This window comes from Macadamia integrifolia, chromosome 7 (genome assembly GCF_013358625.1).
Source record: "Macadamia integrifolia cultivar HAES 741 chromosome 7, SCU_Mint_v3, whole genome shotgun sequence".
Lineage (NCBI taxonomy): Eukaryota > Viridiplantae > Streptophyta > Magnoliopsida > Proteales > Proteaceae > Macadamia > Macadamia integrifolia.
Window position 1 is genome coordinate 6,831,065 of NC_056563.1, and position 13,709 is coordinate 6,844,773.

The window sequence follows — 13,709 nt, forward strand, 5'->3', positions numbered from 1 at the left end:
AAAAAAAAAAAAAAAAAAAGTTATTAGAAGCCAAATTTCTACCCAAAAAAGAGCCAAATTTTAGTTAACAATCTATATAATTTATGTATGGACAGAGTTTCAAAAAGAGGTATGTCTAATTCAGCTTCTTCTTTTCTTTTTTTTTTTCCTTGAACCACTTGTCCTTGATAATTAAGAATGTTTTGGGAATATGGAATGTAAAATCAAAATTTGGCCATCTTGAATGAAACTAAGAATGGATTTTGGATTACTTCTGTAATGTCACAAGCGTAACATCTTCAATGGAGTAAGGAGTTATAGAGAGATATACTTACCTTACAACAAATTGTAGGAAGAATACGAGGAGCTATTGTTGTTGTTGATGTGAAGAGAGGTTATTGGTGTTGAGGAGCTTTTTCTATTGTCAAGGAGTTGTTCCTTGTGCAAGGAGCCGTTGAGATGTTGCTCGAGTGGTGGAGGTGGTGTTGTTGTAGACATGGGCACACGTCCTCAGGTCCTCCTAGCCATCAAACGCTGGGTTGGGCAACCAACACATTGGAGAGGATCTTTTTGCATACTTAGGGGTGGTAATTCCCTGATTCTTGTGGTCTAGAAATTTTGCTTTCATGGGTGTGGATATGACTAAATTAGGTATTTTACTTTCTATCCTTCTGGATAGTTGGCTTGGGATTGTAACCCTGTTACCCACCCAACTTTTACTTGGTATAAATTAAACAAGCATGGGTTAGTGGGGAGGGAGGGGGAGGAGTGTGAGTCTCACGCGAGTGCATCCCATAGCGTGGTAACGAGCCATTTTAAGGGAAACAAACTCCCTAAATTAATGAAAGTATGAGAAAAAGAATGCTACCTCCTAGTGTATCCTACGTGCACACATATGGGAAAGTGGAATCAAAGTGTGAAAAGAAGTCTATGCCCTGACTCCACTTTCTTGTTAGAGCTTTACTTGAGGCACTTCGTGAGTGCTAACCAACATGACTGGGCCAAGTTGCTTAATGTGACTCAGTTCTCCTACAACCTCCAACAAAGTGAGGCTTCGAATCAAAGTCCTTTTGAGATCTCCACAGGACAACAACCCTTAACGCCACACATAGTAATGACAAACTGTACGGGGAAGAGCCCTTCGGCATTCAAGGTTGTCAAGGAGTGACAAGCAAAGCTAGATGTGGCTAAGTCATACCTAGACAAGGCCACCAAAAGGATGAAGAAATGGGCTGACAAAGGGAGGGGACAAAAAAACTTCAAGTTCAGGGACTTGGTACTTGTGAAGCTTCTACCCCAACAACTCAAATCCCTAAAGCAGGTACACAAGGGGCTGGTACGTCGATATGAAGGCCCATTCGAAATCACCAAGAAGGTGGGCAAAGTATCTTATGAGGTGAGCCTACCTCCTAAGCTCAAGATCCATCCGGTCTTCTATACAAGCCTAGTAAAGCCATACCATGGAGACAAGAAAGACCCAAGTCGTGGAGCCTCAACAAGAGCACCAATGAGTATCATTACTTCCTACGACAAGGAGGTTGAATACATGATCGCTGACTGAGTCATCCGGAGACTAGGAGTACCTCCTAGTAGGGAGTACTTAGTCAAATGGAATGGGCTACCAAAGAGCGAGGTAAGTTGGGAACACATCGACTCTTTATGGTAATTTCAAGACCACATACAAAGGTTCCATGAAGAAGATGCGACGAGGACGTCGCTGACTTAGGTGGGGGAGAGTGTCACAGCCCGCCCACTGAAGGCCCACAGGCCAAGCCCGTTAAGCCCAATGGTGCCATTGGGCTTAGTAAAGCCCAGTTTCTAGAGATTTCTACCAAAGTGTGGAACTTTAGATATTTTGTAGTAGATCTTTTATAGAAGATATTTTGTAAGGAGATATTATGTAAGGTGATTTCTAGAGTTCTCCACTAAGAATGTACAAAGCTTCTAATTTTCTCCCCAACTGTTGGATGTAAGACACATGTATATATCACAGCCATTCATTGTAACTATGAGTGCCTATAAATAGAGGTGCCCTCATTTAGCCAAGACACCAAGTAAGTAAGTTCTCAAGCCTTGTACTCAAGAGTTCTCTAGTGCAATACAAGTTCATTTTTCTCAAACTCACTTTTATGTTCACTTCTTCTCTTCCCAAGTCCCTTAAGGAGGGTCATTAGGCTAGCTTAGCGCTAGTGGAAGTGCTAAGTGCCTGCACGGTTGTTTAGAAAAATCTAAGGCCGTGGCAGTACGCTAGGAAGTATTATTCTTTACTAACTTCTACCAATAAAAATGGACTAAAGGGTGTTTTGGTAATTATAACCTTATGTAGTAACCACTGCGCACGCCCTCCAATCGCCTATCTTATATTAAACGGACGGTGCCCGAGAGTCCGAGACAGATCACCTCACAAAGATAGAAAGGCTCCGCACAAATACAAATTCAAATTTTGAAAAGAGGAGAGAAGCAGGGAAGCAGCCATGGCGTCTGGAGGAATCAAAGGCTATTACAGACAGAGGAAGAGCGGCGTTAGTAAATCTCCTGCAAAACCCAAATTGAAACCAAAGTCTTCCGCCAAGAAATTATCAAAGGCCGCTGCAACCTTCGGCTCTGATGGTGCTCAAACGTCCGCCCTCATCTCTCACGGTTCCCTCGACCTTCAAGGTCCTTTCTTTCTCTCTTTCCCTCACTCGGTCTCTGAGGTGCTTTCGCTGATGTTTCTTCTTTTCTGACTATCTATATATCAATTTTGCTTTTTGATCAAAATGAAACAGATGGGAAGTGAAAAGAAAATATTAGGGTTTTTATCATAATGCCTGTTTTAGTTTTACCCTACAAATAAACTGTTCAATTTGTGGGTTCAGAATGATTTTCTCGTCGAAATAGATAGAGGCATTGTTGGATTTTTAGGGTGTCGATTGTGGGTTATTTTTGTGTTCATGGAAATCCTCTGTTAGGGGGTGGTTTTGATTAGGGGGCTTCTATAACGCATGAAGAAGAAATGCTAATTTATTGCTTCTGTTCTTAATATGTATAGGTGATTATGATGAGAATGAGGATTTGTTGAGGCAGTTTGACATGAACATGGCGTATGGGCCCTGCATTGGGATGGGTCGATTGGATCGATGGGAGCGTGCCAATAGTCTTGGTTTGGACCCGCCTAAAGAAGTAGGGGATCTTTTGAAGCGAGGTAAAGTTGGGCTGGAATGCTTGTGGGATGGTCGTGTTTAGGAATTTAGAGGTTGTGTTAATGAACTAGTGCTAAAGAACATGTCTGTTGACTGTTTCTGATGGATTGTACAGTTACTGGCTGTACTGTGGATTGCTCTTTTGCGTATGAAGAACTAATGTTGGTAAACTATTTAGAGAAAAGTATGGAGACGCTTTTAGTTCAAAACTCTCCTAACTTATGAATGTAGTTATTATGATTTAATTTCCATGAAGTCTAAGCTTTGTCTAGTGTTAAACATACAATGGGGTTATTTGGTGAGTTTCTCCTCTTATTATCTTTTGGTTTGGTGGGTAATTGCAAATTAAAGGAACAATAGCAGGTCACCGCTACTGGTGTAATGGTTTATAATTGATAGAATCGATTGTTGGGATTTCAAGGGACTGGCAGGGGTAGTAGGCTTCCTCTTCAGTCTTGATTCATGGTTTGAGTCACCATTCACTGATTGGCCCGATAATTGTGATAGTGTTTGGTTCCAGTATTAGGTCTTGCTCTTTGGACTTCGGTCTACCGGATCTTGTTTCACTCACCACCTTTCACTTCTACAGTTCTACTTACTAGCCATATCATACATGTTGCAACTACTCCATAACTCTTTTACAATGCCTATGTCAGCTGATACCAAGAATTTCCACTTTGCCTTGGATTTGTTTGGGGAGGTGAATATGATCTAGACTGAGTAGACATAAGCCTTCTAATCCCATGAATGTGGCATTGAAACAAAGACAACTGCATTTCCGTGTCACAAGAGGGGAGGGATGGGTTGCATTTTCCATTTTATCTTTACTGCTATTTCTCTTTTTATATCTGGAAATGCATCATTGCTTTTTGTCTATGAAGCACAAGGAATTTATTAAACTACTATGAGCTATGTATGGAGATGTTTTTAGCTCATAATTCTAGTGTGTAAAGTCCATGGTTATCTAGATTTATTTTCAATGAAGGACAGGCTATTTTGTCCATTTTTAAACATATACGGCGGTTATTTATGTTAGTTTCACAAATGCTCAATTTTTTTTAGTGATGCCTGGCTTTCATTTACATCTTTTTTTTTCTTTTTTTTTGGGTACAAGGCTTTCATTTACTTGGGTGATGCATTTTAACAGGATTTACATCGATTGAAACCAAGCAATTCAATTTTGCCTTGATTGACTGGTGGTATTTGACCTAGTTTGTGTAGATATATAGCTTCTAAAACCATAAATATGGCATCAAACAGGGAGAGGACTGGATCTCCCTGTCATATGATGATGGGTGGGTTACATTCTCCATTTTATCTCAGACTCTTGCTCTATTGGAGTACATTATCTGTTAGACATATTATCTAGTAAGTCTAGCAGATGAAGATACTAGAGGTGGGATACTGGGATTTCTTGGGAGCACCCCTTATGTAGTGACTTACCTTGTGATGTGATCAGGTGCCATATTGCTTTCACATGATCTGTTGTACTCTCATGTTCATAAAAAAGGTATTGTATATTAATTTGATCATCATAAGCAACTATTCCTGGAAAGAAAATAACAAGTTTAATGTTAGCTTAGTGAAAAACAGAGAAAAAAAAGTAGCAAGTCCTTGTACTAATAGTTACATGAACTCCCTTAGGGAAGCTACATGATTCTTACCAGGAAAGAGAATAAAAACTGGGTATTTAGATAAGGGTTGGCCTTTAAGTCAGACTTAGTATTACCCCTTCAAACACCATTGTGTACTAGGCTTTATTTCTTTTCCGTGGACTTGTAAAATGAAGTATCTCTAAAGTCAAACTACTTGTGTTGTTGCACGGTCAACTTAAAAGCATCTCATATGTTTTGACTTTTGCGAATTGAGATCTCCATGTGTACAATCTACATAGTTATAAACAATCTATTAGATTAGCTAGGTATTTGTTTGTGTAGCTATTCATCTAAGCAACCTCATGGATACATGCTCGAAAAGCTTTCTAGCACATACAACCATTTTTACCACATGGATTGATGATTTGGCATTTTGATTGTGGATAGATGTTGAATCCCCTGAAAGATGGAATGTTAAATTTGGTGGCCATTTCGACTATATAGCAAAGGCATAAATGTAGCTTTTTAGCTTCTTTTTTTCTGACGGATCTTGTTTTAAAGTACTCCGATTGACTAGATCCAATAAGCTTTGGTTCAATCCGGTTTCACTGGTTCAGATTAGGGTTTGAGACCCCTAGATCGGACAACGACCGTTGTGCTGGATTGCATTCTAACATGAAAATATTAAATCCCTAGTACATGTTTCATTCTTGCCATGTGGAAGGTTGGTACGGCAATTCTAACCTTTGAATATCTAAGGGATATAGTATGGATTGGTCATGTCTCGAGTTTTCAAACTCAATTCAAGTAAATACCCTCTTGTATTTTAGCATTCATCATGGTGTATGGCCATGCACGCCTAATTTTCCTTACACATGAATGATTTATGATAGAATATTCAGATGTTGGGCAAAGAGCCACTTGTATTCGATGGTAATCCTGAAGTTTCAAAAGCACTATTTTGCCACTTGGAGATTCTTTTCCAGTCAGGTCGTTTAAAGAACCCTCCTCCCATGTGCAAAAAATACCTTTTTTCTAATTTTTAGGGGGGGTGGGGGTGGGGGTGGAGGTGGGGTGGGGGGGGGGGGGAGCAGGGGGGAGAGATGGAGGGAGGGGGTTGGAGGTTCAAATTAATGACAGTGAGGTTTCAGTTTTGTTTCTTGGAGGTTGAAAATTTGAAATGTCCATTGATGAAGCAGCAGTTGGAGTCTTGTTGATAAGTCAACATTGTTTCCTCCGTTTCTTCTGGCGTTGTTCAACAAATACCAAAATCCTTAGGTTATGGGATCTCATTACAATAGGAAAAATACATAAAAGGACACTCCCCACAATTTGAAATGAATTTCCATACAAAGTAAAAGGAAGAAAGTCCTTTAAAGGATAAGTTTTTTAACTAATTTTTTGGCCAAGAAATGGAGTTACTCAGAAATAGATGGGAACATTTTACAACCACTATGGTTAGAGAAATAATTGAGAAAACAACTTCAATAAGCTAGGCATCTCCTATTTCCATCCGTGATGTGATAAATTATTACATACAACAGAATTAAAAAACCTTCAGATTCAGTAGCCGCAGTTGATTGGCAAAATAGGATAGATACAATTAAGGATGTGAATTTGTAACCGAAACCGTTTGTCGAAATCGAATTGATCCGTTTACACCAAAATCGCAAAACCGTTTAACTAAATGGTGCGGTTATGGTTTCAAGTTTCAGGCCGATTAGTTAAATTGGTCGGGTTGATTTTAACCGCAGAACCCGTTGGTTTCAAACCGAATTGAAACCGTTTAAATCGAACCATTTAAAACTGTTTAAATCAATCTAATTAATCCGTATAACAATTAAATAAAGAAGGGGTAGTAATCTGTATAACAATTAACAATTAAATTAAGTGTCCATCCTACTTTGGTATGATTTATTGCAATTCAGTTCAAGTTTAGGCTTTAGATCATGAACTTGTAATCCATATATGTTACTATGTTATTATGTTATCATAGATGGGGGTATTTTGGCTGAACCACTTGTCATTTTAATATTTTATGCTGTAGAAGGCTGGATTTGGATGTTGTATAATATTAGTTCTAAATGTTTGAGAATGACTACGCAAAGAAATAGCACTAGATTATCAAATTAAAATATACCATCGTTAATATTGAATCTCTTATTTGTGGTTGTCAATTATTTTTTGATAAGCTTATGATCTTCAGTTTAGAAATGGTTGCAAGTTATATCAAACCGATTGTGAACTGTTTTACAAACCGTATAGAATAAACTGAAACCGAAACCATTTAAAACCGTAAAATCGACACCATTTAGAAACCGTGGAATCCAAAACCATTTACTAAATGATCACGGTTTTAGAAAGTGGAACCGTTTAGTAAATGGTGCGGTTATGGTTTTAGTCAAATAAATGTGAATCAAACTGATCCGCACCGTTTAAATCGAAACCGAACCGATTAACACCCTTAATACAATTGACCCCATTTAGTTGGGATAAGATTGAGTTGAGTTCGAGATTAACAACCTCTATCAAAAAGATAAGAATCTTAATAGCAAGAAGGCCTGCTTGGTATTGTTGTTATAGTAAGATATCCTTTAGTTCCTTCAAAATTTGATTGAAATGAGATGTTCTGGTTTGGTAGCTTCTTGTTGTAATTAGAACCACTATTAGTTAAAACGCGTTTAAAACGCGATTGCATTTTTTTGCCATTTAAAACGCGTTTTGCTGTATGTCTCTATACAATGCGGAAAAAACCAAAAACGGTCGAATAAAACATTTAAAATGCTTTTTAAACGCACGTTTAAAACACGTATGTGTTTTTTAAGAGCAAAATAGGAATTTGTTATACTAATTGGAAGAAAAAAAAACCCAAAACTAAACAAAACGTAAAAACCATTCGAAACCCCATTTCTTCCCCAAATCCACAATTCCACATCTCTGTCCGTGACTCCGTGAGATCGTGAGGTGATTCGTGAGAGCAACATAGGTCGGAATTCAGAACTCGGGCCGTCGAGCGTCGACAGCAACAGTAACAGGTCATCAGAACTCTGCCGTCGAGTTGTCGACAGTAGCAATAGCAGTCTTCTTCCCTCGCCAACAGTAGCAGTAGCAGTCATCGATCTCGGGCGTCGACAGCAGTCGATCGAAGCAAACTCAGGCGTCGATAGCAGCAACAACAGGTCGTCGCCTCGTCAAAACTGGGGCATCGAGTCATCGACAGCAACAATAACAGGTCGTCGGATCTCGGGCGACGACACAGCCGATCGAAGGAAACCCTCTTCTTCTACCTCTTCCTCAGTCCTCAGTCCTCACTCAGTCGACAACAGTGAGCAGTCTTCTTCTTCTTCTTCTTCTTTTTTTTTTTTTAAATGTATTCATTTCTAACCAAACAGGGTTAGAAATGAGTAAATTTGATTACTGCTCCATCCTGCTTTGTGGATCCCTCATTATCTGCCGAGTTTACCATGTAATCCACAGGGGGTGGCTGTGGTCAACGTGGTTCAATAGGGGCCCAAGTTCTCTGTATACTGAATCTGCCTGCAACCCACATACCATACCTTAACAAATGCCAGTATGGTGAGGCAGGTCTCTCCCTGATTGCCACATCCATATGGGTATATGGCATGAGTTTTCAATTTTCGTGGTTACCTTAGCGATTGTGTTGTCAAAATTTTGGCCATCATTTTTTATTTTTTTCTCCAGAAAACATACCATATCTTCTAATTCTTTTGCTATCATTGCTGTTGTAAGATCCTTTTTTCCTTCGATGCTACTAGGGGTGTATATTATATACGACCTTAAATTCTCAATTTGTACTTTAGGTACTTAATGTTAGAGAAAGGCTTGGGTCGCCTATATGGAAATTCACAATAAGCTATCCAGAAAGTTCTGTTTTACATAGTGTTTCAAAACTCAGAATCGGCATCTGAATCACTTAGGATCAAGGGCCACAACCCTATAAAGGCTTGGGTGCCATCATAGTCCAGCAGTATGGCTCTGCTCTTAGCCATTGAGTAGGCTGAAAAAATGGCATCTATGGAAAGCTTTCTGAAATTAGTATCAAGGGCCACAACCCTAAAACCGAAACTCAGCCCCATGAGCCACATCATGGGTACTTACATACCTGTAATGCTTTTCAAGCAACAGATTAAAATGTTGGCATTTTACATCCCTTTTTCTTTTCATTTACTAATCTATGATTTAATTTTTTTCATTCATAATACATTAATTATTCTATTTGTTGAGATTGGAAAGGATGTTTGATTATATTATGTAGGTATTTCAAAGTTGAGCTACCTGAGCTTAAGCAAAATGGTGAGACCTAAGGATAAATTTTGGGAACATGTAGAGCAACGTGGTTTGGGTCGTTTCACATATAACTATTGTGGACTTAATTATTTTGGGAGTATTTCAAGAGTGAAGGCTCATTTAGCTTGTCAATCTGGACACGATGTTCAAATTTGCACCCAAGTTCTCGAGCACATTCAAGCTGATGCCCTGGCAGAATTTAATTTGAGTAGATCTACTAAGAAAGGAAGGAGTGATTCTCTTGAAAGTGGAATGGGTTCCACAAGTAGCACACATTCTATGCCTCAGGTTAGGAGTACACATCAACCCACAATGGTAGAGATGGCTGTTAAGCAAGACAAGAAGTCATTGGACATGTTGGTAACTGATTTTTTTGTCAATAATAACATTTCCTTTAATGTTATTCCAACAAATTCTTTTATTAAGATGCTAAGGGGTGCATGTGCATATGGTACAAGTTATGTTGTACCTAGTTATAGCAATCTTCAGACCAGTTTGATTCCTAGAAAAAAGCAGAAATCATGTAATATGTTAGCAACATAAAGGCGACATGGGGTATCATAGGTTGCACAATTATGTCCGATTCTTGGACTGACATAAAGAAGAGGTCGTGGGTTAATGTGATTGCTTACTCCCCTGGGGGTGCTATGTTTTTGAAATGTATTGAGTGCGGTATAAATAGATTAACTTCAACATTTCTTTTCAATGAAATTTCTGATGTCATTGAAAAAGTTGGACCAAACAATGTTGTGCAATTTATTTCAGATAATGGTTCTAACTTTTGTTCTTGTGGTGATATATTGGCTGGAAAATGGCGTCATATATATAAAACAAATTGTGCTGCCCATGGGATTAATCTGCTTTTGAAAGATATTCACAAAAAAGTTAAATGGGTGAGGGAAGTTATAGAAGATGGAAAACTTGTAGTGGATTATATTCACAGGCACACAGGTATTGTAGCATTGATGAGGAAATTCACCAACAATAGAGATATCAAGCAGCCTTGCAAGACAAGGTTTGGTACTTATTTTTTTATGCTGCAGTCTCTTATTGTTGTTGAGAATGAGTTGAGGCTTTTTGTTGCATCATCTGAGTGGAGAGCCTTTCAATTCAATAGAGCTGAAATGGCAGTGAGAACTGTTGGGATAATTCAATCAGATATATTTTGGGACGGGGCAAAGGAAGTTGTTGCTTTCATGGAGCCACTTATTCGTATTTTTCATCTTATTGATTCAGATGGTTCTACCGCAGGTTACTTATATGAAGCAACAGAAAGGGCAAAAGAAACATTGTGAAAATTTGTGGAAAATGATGGAGGGAAGTATTTCGCCATAATGGACTTGTTTCAATTTAGGTTAGAGAAGAACATTATTCATCATGTTCATGTCTTTGGTGTACTTTTGAATCATTCTATTATGTTTGGTGGTCGACTTGATATTGATGGAACTAAATTTATGAATGCACAAGAATTTATTATGGACATCATGGTTCCTTTAGAAGATCGTGAGCAATTCATGCAAGAAGTCATTGATTATTGTATGAAAAATCCATTGTTGTTTAATATGACAGGGCAGACAATGATGAAAATTAACCATCCAAGTAAGTGACTTAGTTAATTAGTTTATTATTGTATTTTTTTAATTAAATATAGCATTCTTATATTTGTTTACTTATGTTGATTTGTAGGGATTTGGTGGCAATTTATTGGTAGTGCATTTTCTGTGCTTCAAAATATTGCTTATAGAATATTGAGTCAGCCTTGTAGTTCCTCTCCTTGTGAGCGTAATTGGAGTGCTTGGGATGCAGCACAAACAAAGAAAAGAAATAGATTAGCCCCAGAGATGCTAGAAGATTTGGTGTACATCAGGATGAACTCTATGATGAGGGAGAACTATGAAAGCCAACTACATAAAGATTCAAGGCCTATTGATTTAGACAATCTTGCTGACTTACCTATAGTAGATTTTGAGCTTGATATAGAGAGGCTTGAGCAGACGTACGAGGAACCTGAACCATCTAACACTGAAGTTGATGGAGGATCTACTTCATATAGTTTAATGCCTCCTCATTGATCTTCTTTTTTTTTATCATTGATCTTTGGACCTGTTATAATGATACTGAGTTCTTTAGACATCTTGGATGATATGGATGGATGAATTTTTATTTTATTTTATTTTTTATTTTGGACATGTCTTTTTTAATATGGTGTATTAAGTTTTAATTTGGATTTTACATTGGATGCTATATTTTGGATGATATATGCATGAATGTTTGATGTTGATGTAGTTTAGAATATTAGATGCAGGTATACATGTAATAATCTCTCAAATTACATGAGTATATTGCCCTTTTTTTGGTTTCGTTTTTTTGAAAACTACACGTTTAATACTTGTACCGTTCGTTTCCGTCCGTTTGACGTTTCATGTTTTTTTGACCATTTTTTTAACCGTACCGTTAATCGTTTTTATCTGTTTAAAACCCGTACCGTACGTCTTTGTATTTTTGTTGTTCCCGTTTTAACTAACAATGATCAGAACAAGTTCACCAACCACACATTCTGGAGTGTCTTCCTTCACCAGGGTACTGCTTCATCACATATCTCTTAACACAACATGTAGATGTTGGATTACATCCACCTCTTATGTATTGCCTTCCAACATCCCATTTTCATCACCTGGTCAAAAATTGTGTTCCCCTTCCAGTCAGGTCCTTGACAGAATTTGGGTATGTAGAGATCAATAATTCCTGAACATGTTCTAGCTCTCTCCCTCTCAGCTGCACAATAAAAAGGAGTTGTTTCTTCTCCCTCTTTTAAATAGCAGATATCTTTGTCCTCATCCCAATAGCTTCCTTGCAATTTCTAGGCATCCATTTGAAATGCAAGCGCCTAAACTCATCTTAGTTTAACCTCTTTAGTAAATGAAGGCTTTAGATTTGTGGTCTCCACCATGAAATGGGTTTGCTACTTTGCTTAGCTGACACAACAATTTGCAAAAGAGTATCAGCAGATAGTTTATGATCAAATACCTCAAGAATAAATTCATTTTCCTCAGTAATTTATACATTGGGTTGGTTCTGTTTTCTGTTACTCTCATTCGCTACAGCAAAGCCACCTAGCACCACCACCCTTACAAGTCAAAAGTAGGGCTGCAGACACATAAGGTTTGATGGTATAACAGCCTTACCCATACCCTTCTAAGGTGGTACAGACCTATTACCCTTGCATTATAGGATAATTGCTGGCCAATAAATGGAGTTTAGAAATAAACCTCATACTTAAACCCCAAAAGACTTTTTAGTTCTTTTAGGTGGGCTCTAAAGAGAGTTGATCTCTTAGCCTTTTTATTGTGAAGAGATAATCTTTGCCAGCTGGGCCACCCCTCAGAGTTAAACATCAAGAACTTGGATAAACAATATTAAACTTAAGAGAAAATTATACTGTTGGTCTAGGCACACGCAAAACATGAGGGCCAATGGGAGGGTGCATTAGAGCATCTTCAGCATCTTGCAGGGCAGAGGCAGTATGGTCTTTCGATGCCTGTTATGTCTGGGTAACAAAATGGTGTTCTTTCTCACAAAACTTAAACACCCAGACCACACCACATAACCTCCACAGTATAAAATCCTTTCATGTACTTTTCAAATGAAATATATAAATAAAAAATAGAAGGAAAAATTCCCACAATGCCAAGATAAGGATCTCTTTTACACATCCCCTCACATTTCACCTAGAACAGCGATATGTCTAAGATAACTCGTCTTTGGAAGATTCGGAAAGGGGAACCCTCAGACGTACACATCAGAAAATAGGCATCGGAGAAAACCCTCTCCCATATAAAGGGGGTATTTTCATCATATTTAGCACACGTTCCTCTCCTCTCGAAGAATCAGTGATTGAATGGACCAGAATCCTTTGAGCTCTAACTTACCAAACATCGACCTGTAGCACAATTTATCAAAATATCTAAGCTACACCAGAAGTCAAGGTTTCTAAAATTTTGGATGAAACGATTGATTGATTCCACTGATTTGATTAAAATTGACCTTCACTTACCGAGACAGATTTAGATAATTCTGGCCCTCTTGACTGATTTTGATGATTCGAAATCAATTAAGACCAATCCCATACCCGATTCTGAGTTTTTTAAACCTTACCACAAGCGTCATGCACTGGTTCTTTGTAGTGTAGTTATTTTTCATGAACAATGCCCGAGCTTGTCCCCATAACTACCTCTAGAGGTGATGATTTGCATTTTTTTTTTTAAATGTTACGAAGGGGGATCGAAGGGGACAAAGGGGTAAGGATGTCAATTTGAAACCAAAATTGAATTGAGCCATTTACATCGAAAACATGAAATTGTTTAATAAATGGTTTGGTTTTGATTTTAAAATTAAAACCGTTTAATAAATGATTTAGTTTTGGTTTTAAAGTTTAAAATTTTAGTAAACCACTTAAGTAAACCATTAAACCGATTAATACATACATAGTAAGTTCACATACATTTTAATAAAAAAAATCAAGTTTACATTAAACAACTATTAAAAAAGAACTTATAGCAATAAAAAATTCAATTCAATGTTAAAATTTTCATCAATTTCACTAAAAATTTTAAAGGTAAAGAAGTTGTTTAGATAAAAAATTAAA

The 13,709-nt window shown here is 37.7% G+C and overlaps 2 protein-coding genes across 5 annotated transcripts; both read left to right on the forward strand.

Moving 5' to 3' along the window:
* The first annotated feature begins 2,354 nt into the window (after positions 1-2,354).
* On the forward strand, positions 2,355-3,442 carry LOC122083814. The gene is made up of 2 exons (XM_042651716.1): positions 2,355-2,637; positions 3,011-3,442. The coding sequence occupies exons 1-2, from the start codon at positions 2,454-2,456 to the stop codon at positions 3,202-3,204; spliced, it is 378 nt and encodes a 125-aa protein (XP_042507650.1). The 5' UTR covers positions 2,355-2,453; the 3' UTR covers positions 3,205-3,442.
* A 4,215-nt stretch (positions 3,443-7,657) lies between these two features.
* LOC122083271 lies at positions 7,658-11,253 on the forward strand. 4 transcript variants are annotated; one of them, XM_042651021.1, is made up of 4 exons: positions 7,658-8,081; positions 10,316-10,418; positions 10,532-10,663; positions 10,751-11,253. In XM_042651021.1, the coding sequence occupies exons 3-4, from the start codon at positions 10,540-10,542 to the stop codon at positions 11,134-11,136; spliced, it is 510 nt and encodes a 169-aa protein (XP_042506955.1). In that variant the 5' UTR covers positions 7,658-8,081; positions 10,316-10,418; positions 10,532-10,539; the 3' UTR covers positions 11,137-11,253. The 4 variants fall into 4 exon arrangements, with proteins under 4 accessions (XP_042506955.1, XP_042506951.1, XP_042506954.1 ...); XM_042651020.1 differs by lacking the exon at positions 7,658-8,081 and having other exon boundaries at positions 8,137-10,418; XM_042651018.1 differs by lacking the exon at positions 7,658-8,081 and adding an exon at positions 8,137-10,079 and having other exon boundaries at positions 10,316-10,663.
* Positions 11,254-13,709: the final 2,456 nt, after the last annotated feature.

Bases quoted from the DNA above. Each gene is read 5' to 3' on its own strand.
- LOC122083814 (XM_042651716.1), top strand. From the start codon at position 2,454: ATGGCGTCTGGAGGAATCAAAGGCTATTACAGACAGAGGAAGAGCGGC. The intron at 2,638-3,010 runs GTCCTTTCTTTC...TAATATGTATAG, and splicing joins CGGTTCCCTCGACCTTCAAG to GTGATTATGATGAGAATGAG.
- LOC122083271 (XM_042651017.1), top strand. From the start codon at position 9,640: ATGTCCGATTCTTGGACTGACATAAAGAAGAGGTCGTGGGTTAATGTG.